General features: G+C 34.5%; 1 protein-coding gene across 1 annotated transcript; it reads left to right on the forward strand.

Moving 5' to 3' along the window:
• The first annotated feature begins 1538 nt into the window (after nucleotides 1-1538).
• LOC142235989 (uncharacterized) lies at nucleotides 1539-7660 on the forward strand. Its single transcript, XM_075307239.1, has 3 exons — nucleotides 1539-2086; nucleotides 2160-2460; nucleotides 6404-7660. Exons 1-3 carry the CDS (start codon nucleotides 1539-1541, stop codon nucleotides 7640-7642), a joined length of 2088 nt encoding a protein of 695 aa, XP_075163354.1. The 3' UTR covers nucleotides 7643-7660.
• Nucleotides 7661-16696: the final 9036 nt, after the last annotated feature.

Below are 16696 nucleotides of genomic sequence, written 5' to 3' on the forward strand. Positions count from 1 at the left end.
AGACTTGAAACTTGGCACAAGTAGTTGTTATTGATGTAGGTCGGTTGGTATTGCAAATGGGCCATGTCCGTCCGTCCGTCTGTTGAAATCACGCTAACTTCCGAACGAAACAAGCTATAGACTTGAAACTTGGCACAAGTAGTTGTTATTGATGTAGGTCGGTTGGTATTGCAAATGGGCCATATCGGTCTATAATTATATATAGCCCCCTTAGAAACCGATCCCCCGATTTGGCTTGCAGAGCCTCTAAGAGAAACAATTTTCATCCGATCCGACTGAAATTTGGTACATGGTATTAGCATATGGTCTCTAACAACCATGCAAAAATTGGTCCATATCGGTCCATAATTATATATAGCCCCCATATAAACCGATCACTAGATTTGACCTTCGGAGCCTCTTGGAAGACCAAAATTTATCTGATGCAGTTGAAATTGGGTACGTGATGTTAATATATGGCCTCAAACACCCATGCAAAAATTGGTCGATATCGGTCCATAATTATATATAGGCCCCATATAAATCGATCCCCAGATTTGACCTCCGGAGCACCTTGGAAGAGCAAAATTCTTCCCATTCGGTTGAAATTTGGTACTTGATGTTAGTATAGGGTATCCAACAACCATGCAGGAATTGGTTCCTATCAGTCCATAATAATATATAGCTCCCATATAAACCGATCCCCAGATTTGACCTCCGGTGCCTTTTGGAGAAGCAAAATTCATCCGATCTGGTTGAAATTTGGTACGTGGTGGTAGTATATGTTAAATATCATGTGAGTTGAAATTTGTGGATGACAGTCTTTCGGTGAAGTTTCTACGCAATCCATGGTGGAGGGTACATAAGATTCGGCCTGGCCGAACTTACGGCCGTATATACTTGTTTTAAAATAAAATATCATATGACAAAAGAACATAAGTCAGTAATTGCTAATTGTCTCGCTCTCCTGTAAAATTTCGTTTTTAGACTTACGGGGTTTTGTCATAAATCCACAGATATATGATTTTTAATTGAAGGTCTTTTGGCGTTAATTTTCCCATCTCCATTTTCTCTTATTTTGGTGTATATGACTTTGTGTGTGATTGTTTTCATTATCTACGAGTTCTACGAAATTTGTTTCATCTATGAAATTAAAGATTTATCGTTTGCTCCTAAAAGTATGCTTGCAGCTGATAAAAAATACCGCATGAAAGCCAAATACACTAACAAAAAACACCAACAGAAGTTTGTGATTTCAGCAATAGGTTGAGTTGGCAAGTTTGTGTCGTCTCAAGTCGTACAGTTGAATAAGTTAAATCTGAAATGAATACATATGGAGGCTATGTGAGATTCTGAATCTATTACAACAATTTTTGTTTGGGTTTTATGCGGAGTTCTCACCCAGAATGTTTCTATATTATGATTATAATTACGATTCGATGAGTTGAAAATGTTAAACCTAAGGATAATGCAGACATTCCCTTACGCACAGTAGCACAAAGAGCATTGGTACAACTTGCAATTCCAGCATATTTACTTTTTTTTTATAAATGGACAGTATGAAAATTAATCGAAACATAGATCGTACACAAGTTGTTTTCAGAGTTTTTATAGCCCTTCTGCTAATGATACTAGTGACGGTATATCAAAATGTCTCCTATGATATATTAAACACTGTACGCTGGAAACACTTCAAACTCATACGAAACCTTAGCGATTATGGAACAACAGAAACGAGAAATTCAACATTCGGGCACAGAACTATCGTACCAGAAGGATATTTGGTATGGAATGAAAATTGCCATATACCTTCATTCGATCCTTATGCATCTAAATATATGGAAGCTGAAAAGGATGCAATTACTGCATATCAAGATTCAACACCAAATTGTACAGCAATTCTACCATTGGTTACTAAAACATACAATACAACGCTACAAGCTTATGTTTTACAAATTCAAATGGAACTTAAAGATGAGTATCTGATAAAAAGAAATTCTACCTATGATGAAGATGGTACTCAAGAAGAATTTGTTGATGATGCAGAGGAAGAAGATATTAATTGTTGCTTTAAAACAATTTTTCGTGATGGCGAAAAAGGTTATGCGTAAGTGTAAACTAGAAATACAATGTTTGTGTTTTATAATAATAATAAGAAAATACAAAACTTTTGTTTTCAGATGGAATGATTGTTTAAAATTTGAGCACGATTTTCAAGTTCCCAATTATGCTGACTACATTCTCATTGCCTGTAATGGCACAGTTAATACATCAACATTTTACCAGGATGGAATGACCTTAATACAGGATCGTGACGATGTATATGAGAAAATTCAAAATAATACGTCAAGTTCAAGACCATTTGGAATTCTAATGTTTGGCATTGATTCAGTGTCACAATTCAATTTTCGCCGTGTAATGCCATTATCCTATGAGTACGTACGAAATGATAGTTGGTTTGAATTATCGGGCTATAATAAGGTAAAACAGCATAACAAGCCAATGTGGTAAAGTGGGCACAATCATAATACATGTCATGTCTATATCGATATTTTAGGCCATATAGATTACATACATTGGTTCATGGAAATTTTTCGGTTTAATGGTTGGAGGGACACGTGACCCGAGAATGATTAGGTTAGGTTGTAGAGGATGACAACAATTCTTGAACAGAATTGATGATGATTCCTCGAGGAAATTTTCTAATCTTCTTTTTCGTGAGAGTGTCCAAGTTTTAGGGGTTTCACTGAAGTCAATGCCATGATCGTGAAAGAGTATTACAAAACTAAAGAATGCCAAGTGATTTTAGGACATACAATTTACACAATACACAGAAAAAATATCACCAAAATGTTTCCAATTAAAAAGTTGAGTTGAAAATTTTATTCACTCTTTATAAATTAATTGATACAATTAACTTTTTAATCAAGTTAGAAACATAAAATTAATTAAGTCAATGATTGAAAATTTAAAAATGTTTAATTAAAAAATTAATTGATACAATAACTTTTTAATCTAATTCGGAAGACTAAGTCAATTAAAAAAATGTGACGTAAAATTTTTTAATTATACCCTCCACTATAGGATGGGGGGTATATTAACTTAGTCATTCCGTTTGTAACACATCGAAATATTGCTCTAAGACCCCATAAAGTATATATATTCTGGGTCGTGGTGAAATTCTGAGTCGATCTGAGCATGTCCGTCCGTCCGTCTGTTGAAATCACGCTAACTTCCGAACGAAACAAGCTATTGACTTGAAACTTGGCACAAGTAGTTGTTATTGAAGTAGGTCGGATGGTATTGCAAATGGGCCATATCGGTCCACTTTTACGTATAGCCCCCATATAAACCGATCCCCAGATTTGGCTTGCGGAGCCTCTAAGAGAAGAAACTTTCATCCGATCCGGCTGAAATTTGGTAAATGGTGTTAGTATATGGCCTCTAACAACCATGCAAAAATTGGTCCATATCGGTCCATAATTATATATAGCCCCCATATAAACCGATCCCCAGATTTGGCTTGCGGAGCCTCTAAGAGAAGCAAATTTCATCCTATCCGGCTGAAATTTGGTACATGGTGTTAGTATATGGTCTCTAATGACCATGCATTGGTCCACATCGGTGCATAATTATATATAGCTCCATATAAACCGATCGCCAGATTTGACCTCCGGAGCCTCTTGGAAGAGCAAAATTCTGATACGTAGTGTTAATATATGGCCTCAAACACCCATGCAAAAATTGGTCGAAATCGGTCCATAATTATATATAGCCCCCATGTAAACCGATCCCCAGATTTGACCTCCGGAGTCCTTCGAAGAGCAAAATTCATCCGATTCGGTTGAAATTTGGTACGTGATGTTAGTACATGGTATCCAACAACCATGCTGGAATTGGTTCATATCAGTCCATAATTATATATAGCACCCATATAAACCGATCCCCAGATGTGACCTCCGGTGCCTTGTGGAGAAGCAAAATTCATCCGATCTGGTTGAAATTTGGTACGTGGTGGTAGTATATGATATTTAATAACCATGCCAAAAGTGGTCCATATCAGTCCATAATCATATATAGCCCCCATATAAACCGATCCCGAGATTTGGTTTTGGAGCATCTTGGAGGAGTAAATTTCCTCCGAGTCAGTTGAAATTTGGTACATTGTGCTAGTATATGGTCGTTACCAACCATGCCTAACTAGGTCCATATCGATCTATAGTTATATATAGCCCTCAGATAAATCGATCCCCAATCATTCAAAAATTGGTCCATATCAAGTTCATAATTGTATATAGCCCCCATATAAGCGACCCCCCTATTTCAATTCAGGCTCCCTACGTACCGTGCAAAAGTCCATATCGATTCGTAATTATTTGTAGACTTACATACCTTTTTTTCTAATATATACCACGTGTGGACTAACTCACAATTTAGAAAACGATTTAAGATACCACAACCCAAGTAATTCGATTGTGTATAACAGTCTTTCGTAGAAGTTTCTACGCAATCCATGGTGGAGGGCACATAAGATTCGGCCTGGCCGAACTTACGGCCGTTTATACATGTTTTTAACTAAAAACTTATTACAAACAATCAATTTTTTAATCAAACTAAAAACACTAAATCAGTTAAGAAAGTAATTGATAATAGTTACTTTTTTAATGAAAAAGTTAATTTGAGTTCTGCAAATCAACAACGGTTAAATTTTTAATTGAATCTATTAAAAAATTAATTGAAATTTGCTAATGAAATCAATTCATTTTTAGCCAGGTATTTTTTAATGTCCAAAACTGTGATTGATACTATCATTTTCGTGATTAAAGACATTTCAATTAAAAAAATAATTGGATCAATTAATTTCGTGATTGAATAAAAAGTGTGTGTGGTGATGACAAAATTCTTAAAAAAAAATAAAATAATTAAAAGATAGTTAATAAACGTTGTTTATTAATTGTTTTCTTTAAATGCGTTCCTCCGTTAAAATTGTATGTCTTTTATGTTTAGCAATTTCCCCCAAAAATAAGGAAACATTTTTGATTTAATTTCTTTAATCTTTAACCCTCTCATGCCCGAATTAATATGCACGGGTCTAACATTTTTTTATGCGCTATATATGTTAGTCTTGACTCACACATGAACTGATAAAAAATTCAAAGTTCTTGGTATCCTGATTCGTCAGTTACAGGATGTTGCCTATAGGCAACATTGGGTAATAAAGGTAAATTTTAAGAAAACATTAATTTTTTATTTTATTTTTTGTTTTATTGAAATTCAAGTATGATAAGATACAAACCAATTTTTTTGTGGATTAGAGCACAAATATACCTTGCATTTACTACATTTTGAACGCGGATAACTAATATGATATAGCCTGCATCTACCTTTGCTTCCCATTCTACCCCGTGACCAATATTGTCAAATCGTTTGGATTTGGCAGGTTCGGCAACATACGCTCTTTTGTGGGACCTTGATTACGAGGCCGTTGAAAGAGCTAGAAGAACTTTCTGGTAAGTTGTCAGCATGATAAGGACTACAACCAGTTTTACTTTTGCGAAAAAGTGGCACACTAAATTTTAATTGGATTTTATAAAATCTATCTTTCAATGAATCCAACAATCATTTTATTTCCATTTTATTAAAAATAAATCCTTGGAATTTATTGGAATTGGAATTTTTATTTGCATATCTTCAGGCGTCAGAATAGTATTGGACGTATACGTAATTTGAAAGGGAATATTTCCAAAAACTAACTAAAACGGAATTAACTAAAAACTGACACAACATGGTAAAAAGGTGGAACACAAATCTAAAACGAAATAAAATAAATTTATATCAAAAACATTTATACTAAATACACACAAAATTTTTTTCCAAAAACTAACTAAAACGGAATTAACTAAAAAGTGACACAACATGGTAAAAAGGTGGAACACAAATCTAAAACGAAATAAAATAAATTTATATCAAAAACATTTATACTAAATACACACAAAATTTTTTTTATGATTCAATCACGAAATTAATTGATCCAATTAATTTTTAATTGAAATGTCTTCAATCACAGAAATGATAGTATCAATTAAAAAATTAATTGAAGGTCAATTAAAAAGTTAATTGATCCAATTAAAAAATTAATTGATACTATTATTTTTGTGACTGATTTTTGTTTCAATTAAAAAATTTGTTGAATCAATTAAATTTTTAATTGAATATTTTTTAAAACTCAATTAAAATTTTAATTGGAAAATTTTTCGAGAATTTTTTTCTGTGTGTAGGGTATAGATAGTTTGTGTTAACATTTCAATTAGTCCATATTACATCCACATTGCTTAATACAATGTAGCATCAACATGTATAGCTTATCTTCTAAAATTCCAGCTTTCTCATATAATAACTAAAACTTAATCCTTTTTAATTTCAGATCGATGATAATACATTCCCAAATTTAATGGCTGTTTTTTCTGGATTGGATTTGATAAAGGCTGATGAACTGTGCCACTATAAAGAAATCGGAGGTCTTGACAATTGTACCACCTCACTATTCAATTTCTTTCGAGAACAGGGATTAATAACTGCCTATTCGGAGGATATTGTCGATATCAGTACATTTGATTATTTAAAGCCAGGCTTTGTGAAGCCTCCAACGGATTACTATCAGCGCCCACTCCTAATGGCTATTGAAGAGAAATTGCCCATTCAAAAATTATCGGATGAACCTTATTGCGTTGGACCCAGAAGATATGGCGAATATGTTTATGATTTTGGTATTGAATTTGCCGAACGTTTTTTGGGCCAATCGATATTCGGTTTATTTTGGACAAATAGTTTCAGTCATAACAATTGGGCTGACCCGTCTATAATGGACAAGCGTATGGTCGAATATTTCACTTATATGGATGACCACGGTATTTTGGAGAATAATGTCGTTGTACTCTTCAGTGATCATGGATCACGCTGGGGCTTTCTACGCTCTCAGAAAGAGGGATACATAGAAGAACGAATGCCAATGTTTTTTATTCGCTTGCCCCAATGGATGAAGGATGCCCACCCGGAAATTGTAAACTCTTTAATGTTGAATAAGAATCGTTTGACCAGCCCTTATGATGTCCATGTAACACTCAAGCATCTAGCCCTAATGTCATTGGGTAAAAATGATCCCATCGATAAGCCCATTAGTTGTCCCACATGTCAAACTTTATTAGAACCTGTTTTGGAGAATCGTTCGTGCCACTTGGCTGGAATCCCAGATCATTGGTGCACTTGTACCCCATTTGAAGTTTTAGACACGGATTCTGACGAAGTGAAGAACTTTACACAATTGGTCATAGATGAATTGAATATTTATCTCAATAGTAGTGTTTATGGAAGCCAATGTGTTCCAATGCAATTAAATCGGGTAGTGGAAGCTAATTTGAGATTAGATTTACACAAGGATGTACACAAAGATCGGATACAGTATATAAGAACTACGTTCGAAACTAATCCCAATGAGGCTTTATTCGACGCTTCATTGGTCTATGATAGTTTGGAGAAAACAATAAAAGTGAATGTAACAGAAATAAGTCGTCTAAATCTCTATGCAACAGATTCTGTGTGTGTAGATGACAATATTGTGAAGAAATATTGCATTTGTACGGAAAGTGTTAAGAAAAATAGTTGATATTTATAAAAATTGTTGATATTAAAAAAAATATATAATAATAACAAATAGAAGATACTAATGTGTTTATATTAATAAGATTGTTGCAAGGTCTGAAAATACTTATTCTAAAACCCTTAATGATAATTTTATCGCAAACAGGTTTAGGCTTTAACATGCCTGTTTTTAATATATTTTTAAGGCCAAACACATATGATAGTTGTTCTCTTTTACTCGTATATTTCTAAATGAGGCCTTATAAATTCCCTTCCTTTGGAATGCATATACATCATGAGAGTTATATGTCTGCTATCTAGTCAAATCGTAGTCAATAAAATTTCTTTAAAATAAACAAGTATATACGGCCGTAAGTTCGGCCAGGCCGAAGCTTATGTACCCTCCACCATGGATTGCGTAAAAACTTCTACTGAAGACTGAATTTTGCTCCTCCAAGAGGCTCCGGAGATCAAATCTGGGGAACGGTTTATATGGGGGCTATATATAATTATGGACCGATATGGACCAATTCTTGCGTGTTTGTTAGAGATCACATTCTAACACCACGTACCAAATTTCAGCCGGATCGGATGAAATTTTCGTTTCTTAGAGGCTCCGCAAGCCAAATCGGGGGATCGGTTTATATGGGGGCTATATGTAATTATGGACCGATATGGACACATTTTTGCATGGTTATTAGAGACCATATACTTACACAATGTACCAAATTTAAGCCCGATCGGATGAAATTTGCTTCTCTTAGAGCGATCGCAAGCCAAATTTTTGGGGTCCGTTTATATGGGGGCTATACGTAAAAGTGGACCGATATTGATCAATTTTTGCATAGTTGTTAGAGACCATATACTAACACCATGTACCAAATTTCAGCCGGATCGGATGAAATTTGCTTCTCTTAGAGCAATCGCAAGCCAAATGGGGCCTATACGTAAAAGTGGACCGATATGGCCCATTTGCAATACCATCCAACCTACATCAATATCAACTACTTGTGCCAAGTTTCAAGTCGATAGCCTGTTTCGTTCGGAAGTTAGTGTGACGGACGGACATGCTCAGATCGACTCAGAATTTCACCACGACCCAGAATATATATACTTTATAGGGTATTAGAGCAATATTTCGATGTGTTGCAAACGGAATGACAAAGTTAATATACCCCCATCCTATGGTGGAGGGTATAAAAAGTACATATAATAGTTGCATTAGCATTTTTATACCCACTATGGTAGTGGGTGAATGGTGACGGGGGTATAATAAGTTTGTCATTCCGTTTGTAACACATCGAAATATCGATTTCCGACTATATAAAGTATATATATTCTTCATCAGGGAGAAATTCTAAGACGATATAAGATGTCCGTCTGTCTGTTTGTCTGTCTGTCTGTTGTAATCACGCTACAGTCTTCAATAATGAAGCAATCGTGCTGAAATTTTGCACAAACTCGTCTTTTGTCTGCAGGCAGGTCAAGTTCGAAGATGGGCTATATCGGTCCAGGTTTTGATATAGTCCCCATATAAACCGACCTCCCGATTTGGGTCTTTGGCTTATAGAAATCGTAGTTTTTATCCAATTTGCCTGAAACTTGAAATCTAGAAGTATTTTATGACCATAAAGAGGGGTGCCAAAAATGGTGAGTATCGGTCCATGTTTTGGTATAGCCCCCATATAGACCGATATCCCGATTTTACTTCTTGGGCTTATAGAAACTGCAGTTTTTATTCAATTTACCTGAAATTGGAAATCTTGAGGTATTGTAGAACCAAAAATACGTGTGCCAAAAATGGTGAGTATCGGTCCATATTTTGGTATAGCCCCCATATAGGCCGATCTCCCGATTTTACTTCTTGGGCTTATAGAAACCGCAGTTTGTATTCAATTTACCTGAAATTGGAAATCTAGAGGTATTGTAGGACCACAAATACGTGTGCCGAAAATAGTGAGTATCGGTCCATGTTTTTGTATGGTCCCCATATAAAACGACCTCCCGATTTGGAGTCTTGGGCTTATAGAAACCGTAGTTTTTATCCAATTTATCTGAAATTAGAAATCTAGAGGTATTTTAAGACCATAAAGAGGTGTGCCGAAAATGGTGAGTATCGGTTCATATTTTGGTATAGCCCCCATATAGACCGATTTCGCGATTTTACTTCTTGGGCTTCTAGAATCCGAAGTTTTTATCCTATTTGCCTGAAATTGGAAATCTAGAGGTATTTTCGGGTCATAAAGAGGTGTGCCGAAAACGGTGAGTATAGGTCCATAGTTTAGTATAGCCCCCATAAGAACGATCTCCCGATTTAACTCCTTGGGTTTCTAGAAACCGTAGTTTTTATCTGATTTGCCTGAAATTGTAAATATTCTGGTATTTTAGGCTCACAAAAACGTGTATTGGATTAAGATTTTATCGGTCCATTTTGTAATGCCTCTATATAGACCGACTTCACTTCTTGAGGGTGTTGAAGGCGCACTGATCATGAAAATTGCTTGAAACTCAATGTAAAATTTCCAGATTTTACTTCTACAGATTTAAGATTTCAAATCAAGACGTTATTTTATAATTTTCTTGCACACTTACAAGAGATGTTAATGATTCCTCTAAAACTCAAACAAAAATGTTTCTTATAAATCCAGAATCTGATATAGTCCTCATAGGTGAAATCTTTAAATTTATCTTCGGGAAGTGTCCTCAAGCCCTCCTGAAATTTCAAAGGAAACCCTAATATTTGGTTCATGGTGGTGGGTATTTAAGATTCGGCCCGGCCGAACTTAGTGCTGTGTATACTTGTTTTCTTATCATAAGATAGGTAGAGTGGCAGCCCGATATTTCAGACTCACATAGACTATTCAGTCCATTGTAATGCCACAGTGGTGAACTTCTCTCTTTGAAACACTCTCATTACTGAGAGAGGATAATCCACCGCTGAAAATCTTTTTTGGTATTTGCTCGAAACTGGGTTTGAATCCACGACCCTATGTATGCATGGTGAGCACCACGGTGGCTCCCTTTCTTCTTATCATAGAACACACGAAAAACATGTTTGCTTTAAAGAACTAACCTTAAACTAACTGAGATATTGAAACTTTGGTTTAATGTTTTGTTAATTTGAACAATTTGTTTTAATTTGGATTTTTTAACTAACATTTATTTGTACGTGTATCGCATTGTTAATATATCGCAAAAGGAGAATGAAAATTCGATGAATGAGATCTGCACCCTAATTTTAATATTATAGAACCTATATTTGAACTTAAATATCTTCCTATTTCTTTATTTTAAAGAACCCACATCTTCGGCTCGGAACCAATACCACAATCCTTAAATGAATGTCAAAATCTTTGGATCCTAATAAACTTTTTTTGAGCGTAGAAGGACAGACGGACGGAAATATACAATTGAAATGATTTCTAACTTAAAATTGCAATGCAATGTCACAAATGTATGAGACCCGTGGTTCATTAAATTTAGCTTCATAAAGAACAAGGTAGTTGACACTAAGTGTTACCATTTTCACATAACTACATCTGTCAAACTAGAAATGACAATAAAATTATATTTCTTTATTGAAAGCAATTTCTGTTGTTTACTTGTCAAAGAAAACTTCGTAGTTTGAAGGCACAAATTGAAGTTCAAAATGTCAAAAATGTCTTTAGCGCCATGCGAAGATCAAGATGAGCAAAATACGAATTTTGTACATTTTTCCGCTTCTTTTGTGTATAACGTACACACAAAAAGATCAAATTAATCCCAATTTGTGATTAGCGATGCAACGATTCTTTTTATTTTTTTTTTTTTGGAAACATTTTTTAGCGTCAAAAGAAAACTTCGTTTGTCTATAATGTCATTTCTCGGAAAAGAAAATCAAGCCTAGAAATATTCAATGAAATCATTTTAATTTTTTTGATACATTGTCAATATTTTTTTACGAAGAAAAAAAAATAATCGAGGATTTTTGTGAGAAATTTAAATTGGGGATACTTGGGGACGGAAGAACTTTATACAAAACTCAAAGGCAAATGCCTTCGGTGGCGTGTAAACAATGCAGTGAGTTGCACGTAAAATATATACTATATATGTATGTAAATGTTAAACCTATTTTATCAGATATACGTAGATATTCAGATTTTTCAGAGTTCAGACTTTTCTTATTGCTTTTTCTCTGAGTGCAAATGAAAAGTGAAATTAAGTTCAAGTTTTGTTTGGATTTTTTTTTAAATTTATTTTTATTTCATACGTAACTGAAACAAATAGGGAGGAAATAATGAAATTGAAATATCATATTAATGCTCTACGATATGTTTGATTGTGTGTGTGTGTTCCTCATTTGTTTTGCCAATTTGTTAATTCGTACAATTAAGAGCACACACATCTACAATCGTACAGAAATAATTCTTTTATTTTTTGCTTTTCCAAAAAACGAAAAATTGAAAATCAACTAAAAGCCTATAATTGCAATGTTCTCCGTCGCATACTGTGCCAATTTCTATTGAGGCGAATGAACGGACAGACAGACAATGAACACAAAATAAACAGTTCAACGACTAGAAAGAAACAATAACAACAACAACAGCAAGCCAATTTCAAAATTACAACAAAAAGATGAAAAAATGTGAAATGATTTGCAAACGGCTTTGAAGAAATATTGTGATTTCTATACCACACTACTGTCTGTCTAGTACACGAAAAGAAAATTTTCTTTTCTTTGAAAAGATCAATTCCAGTCCATTTTCTTAAGATACCAATAAATACAATAAATGTCTCCATTTGCTCCCAAAGCTTAAAGGGATACCTTAAAATCTAGTTTAGGAATATAAAAAAAAATTCTTTGCGTGTAATAGTGGCTAGGCTGCTCCTCTTGCTCTCTGACAGTTCACAAATAAGATCATTGGCCCACAGGCCTAGCGCAGACGATCATCTAGAAAGATATCTTTAATGTGTTGATCACGAAAAAAATTCGCAGGAATGATGGAATAGAGCGCCACAGTTGAGGCAGTGGCACATGATTTGTTTTTGTTTTTCTCACTGTTTTTTTTTTTATAAACATTTGCAAACCACTATAGAAACATGCTGACAACAACGCCTGCATGCCGCCGCTTTCCTGTGATATGACTGTTTGGCTGCATGCAGCATTTTCCGAGTTTTTACAGTAATTTTCGACCGAAAAAAACAATAAAATAAAATTTTTAAATGGAACACTCATTTTGGCCTACATGGATGGTTGGCTATTATCAGCAGCGGCGTATTCAGCTGTGTGGTAGCATTAAAAACAATGAGAAAACGTGTACATATTATGTACACTTGGAATAAAATCGATAATGGGGAAGAATTAAAATGCATTCCTAAGTTTCCTAAAGTGGTGTGAAAACAACGTTTTCTCGAGGTCTGCAAAATAGGCATTTGGAAACAAAAAGAAGTCACAAGGCGCCAAATCAGTAGAATCCAATAATTTGACCATGGCGGGTCAGGAACTCGGTATCTGTGGTGGAACAGTAGGTCCGACTCTCTGTGAGGGAACAGTAGGTCCGAAGCTCTACGAACGAAAAAAGAGTTTTTCATATGTTTCGGCGTAAAAATTATATGTTTGGAGTTTAAATTTTTAGCACATTATTGTGCAAGCATATAAAGTTCTGATCCGAATTCAAAGATTTGAATGTGAATTAAACAATTTTGTGATATTTTGCTAAATAAATAATTTGTACAATTTTTTATAAAGTTTATGCACTCTAACGCTTGTCTACAATGTTTGACCTCAAATATTTCCAAAAATTCGCAATTTTCATTCAGCATTTTTTTCGCTAAAACTTCTACCGTTTTATTATTTCTTATTGTGTTTTTAACCTATTTGAAACAAAGAAATACAAATCAGGGGTGGATTATCCCCTCTCAGTAATGGTGTTGACATTTCTGAGTGTTTCAAAGCTTCTCTAAGTGGTTTCACCGCAAGGTGGAACGTCGTTCAGCTATAAAAAGTATGTCCATTGTCATTGAGCTAAACATAGAATCGGGCAGCACTCAGTGATAAGAGAGAAGTTTACCACTGTGTTATCACAATAGACTGAATATTCTAAGTGAGTCTGAAATAACGGGCTGCCACTATATCTAACCTAATCTTGGGATGACATTTTTGGAAGTTCTTTTATAGTTGTGCCTTAAGAAGAGCTTCCAAATTTTTTTGCTGGGTTACCCAGCAAAAAAGTAGTTTGGATCCCCAATCTGTGATCCGGAAGTAGTGCAAACTTGGATCATCTCCAAGAAGTGGAAAAAAAAATATTGGGGGATCCCACGATGCGGTTTAGAAGAAATGTTTGTGGACTTGTCCAAAAGGACTGCATCGGAAGTTGAAAAAACTTGATGGGCTTTAAAAGATATGTTTGTGGAACAACTTCCAATTTTTTTTTTTGCTGGGTTATTTGAGGGTGTATTTATGTCGCGTCTGGGAATAAATTCCTCAGACGACGCCAAAATTATAACCGAACCACAAGTAGAACGATGCGCAATGACCAGACACCTATAATTGAGAACACATCTGTGTCGAATAGGAGTTTGTAACTGTCCTGTTCTATTAGGCAAAGAGTTAACCAAATCGGCAAAGAGGTGATTCGAGACCTGACCCAGCTGAGAAGCAAGAACAGGAAACAAATTATGGAATTCTTTAGAAACACAAAGTTCCTGGAAGTGTCTCAGTCAGTCGCCTACATTGAAAAAAGCAGACCCGGTTCCAAGGATGTTGTTTTTACACTAATGAATTTGTTATTGATTTCGAGCTAAAGAAGCGTGCACCAAAACGGCAAGAATTCTACCAATCTAGCAAGCAGTGCTAGATCAACCATTTTTGGTATTCGCTATACTGAAAAAAATATTGAACCAATTTGAAATATCATGCAACCTATATTTTAGAACATGCAAATTAACATAATTTAAAGACAATTTTTTTTAAATTACGAAATTTTAATAAAAAGAGATATTTGCTTTAAAATTTTTCATTAAATTTAGGACACGAATTTTCGAAATGTGTGTCCTTCCATTAATGTCGTATGTCAGTGAGAGGGGTTTTCCTTAAAGTAAAGAAAACTATTTTTGTTTTAAAGAATCAATTTTTAAATTAAATGAAATATTGAATCTTTGGATTAAAAATTAAAAATTTTAAATATGATCTAAGAGTAATTTGGAGATTTTGCATCTTTGGTTTAAAGTCTTTTTGTTTAAATTAAGAAAACATTTGACTTTGAAGTATCTGTTATCACACGCACAGAAAAACCATGTTTGGACATGGTTGCCGCATCCATTAAATGTTTATCTAGAGCATGTAATTGTCGCGAAAACCATGTATTTCGTCTTTGTAAAAATAGTTTTCGAGCGGAGAAAAATGTATGGTGGCAATAAGCATTTGAATGGTTCTCAAATACCGCAAACATGTTCTATCATTTAAATGATAGAATTTGAGACCATTAAATGGTCGGGAAAACCATGTACCTAACCATTCAATTTTTTTTTTTACTTTTTTACAGGGGAAAAAAGTATTTTTATAAGTTAAGTATAGACATGTCTAGAACCATTACATGGACATGTTAGGTTAGGTTAGGTTATGTGGCAGCCCGATGTATCAGGCTCACTTAGACTATTCAGTCCATTGTGATACCACAGTGGTGAACTTCTCTCATATCACTGAGTGCTGCCCGATTCCATGTTAAGCTCAATGACAAGGGACCTCCTTTTTATAGCCGAGTCCGAACGGCGTTCCACATTCCAGTGAAACCACTTAGAGAAGCTTTGAAACCCTCAGAAATGTCACCAGCATTACTGAGGTGGGATAATCCACCGCTGAAAAACTTTTTGGTGTTCGGTCGAAGCAGGAATCGAACCCACGACCTTGTGTATGCAAGGCGGGCATGCTAACCATTGCACCACGGTGGCTCCCATGGCCATAACGACCATTTACATTTTGTCGTGACCATTTAATTTTTTAACTTTTTTGCAGCGAAAAGAATTTTATAAAAACATTGAGCAGGTACACACGATTTTCATTTTGCGCGTCAGTCGTGTGTTGATTGTTTCTTGGAATGGACGGAGAATACAGAATTACTGTGTTTTGTGTTACTTTATTTATTCAGAAGTGGCACGTGGTTTTATGTGAACACAAAAAAGGAAAGGAAATTGAAAAAATGTACCTGTTTTTTGTTCTGCATTTTGCTATATGGATCATTTATTTTTATTTGCAGTTACATGATGTACATTTGATGGGCACGATGTAAATATGGAATAATTACTTATTGTTGAAATTGAAAAAAAAGGAGTGTGTAAAAATATTTGATGTTTGCTTGAACGGCATTATAAATACAAATAAACAATGAATTAGTTTATAAATACATAAAAACAAACAAATAATTTAATTTTGTGTTTTCTTTTCTCAAGTGGCGTCCTTTTTTCGACGATGAAAAAAGTTTTTTTTATAAAGATCAAAACATTTTAGGTTGTGAGCATGTTCTTTGAACTAGGAGAAAAACATTTTTAATACCATACCATTTTACCATTGTCTTTTCATTCAAACAAAATTCTTTTTATCAATATAATAACATTTTAGATGAGGACAACTATATTTTTCTTAGAACCATGATCACTGAGCCAACATGGTTGCAGGTTAAAATGTTACATGGTCGCCGCAAAAATAGCTCCTACCATATTATTTTCCTCTTCGAATATGATTGTGACAATCATGTTTCTTCTCTGCGTGTAGATACATTTATATCCAAGTGAATAGCTTTGTTAATATATCGCAAATGGAGAATAAATAATCTATGAATATCTTCATTTCAAAGAAGCCGCATCTTTTGCTCGGAATCAATACCAAAATCTTTAACCCTCTAATGCCCAAGCCCGCCTTTAGGCGGGCTTCATTTAATAAGAAAGCTTTTAGTAAAACACACCTTAAGACAAAAATGGGCAAAATAAAAAGAAAACTTATTTGAAACTATTCAAGAGGTTTTGCAGCATATGCTGAATTTTATCGTATAAATTTTTCTTGCTTAGTTCTCTTGCTTTTGTGTCGTTAACATTGAAAATTTAA

The sequence above is a fragment of the Haematobia irritans genome, chromosome 4, assembly GCF_050003625.1.
Source record: "Haematobia irritans isolate KBUSLIRL chromosome 4, ASM5000362v1, whole genome shotgun sequence".
NCBI lineage: Eukaryota > Metazoa > Arthropoda > Insecta > Diptera > Muscidae > Haematobia > Haematobia irritans.

Coding starts and splice junctions, on each gene's coding strand:
- LOC142235989 (XM_075307239.1), top strand. CDS start 1,539: ATGAAAATTAATCGAAACATAGATCGTACACAAGTTGTTTTCAGAGTT. Junction 2,087..2,159: donor GATGGCGAAAAAGGTTATGC/GTAAGTGTAAAC, acceptor TTTTGTTTTCAG/ATGGAATGATTGTTTAAAAT. Junction 2,461..6,403: donor AATTATCGGGCTATAATAAG/GTAAAACAGCAT, acceptor TTTTAATTTCAG/ATCGATGATAATACATTCCC.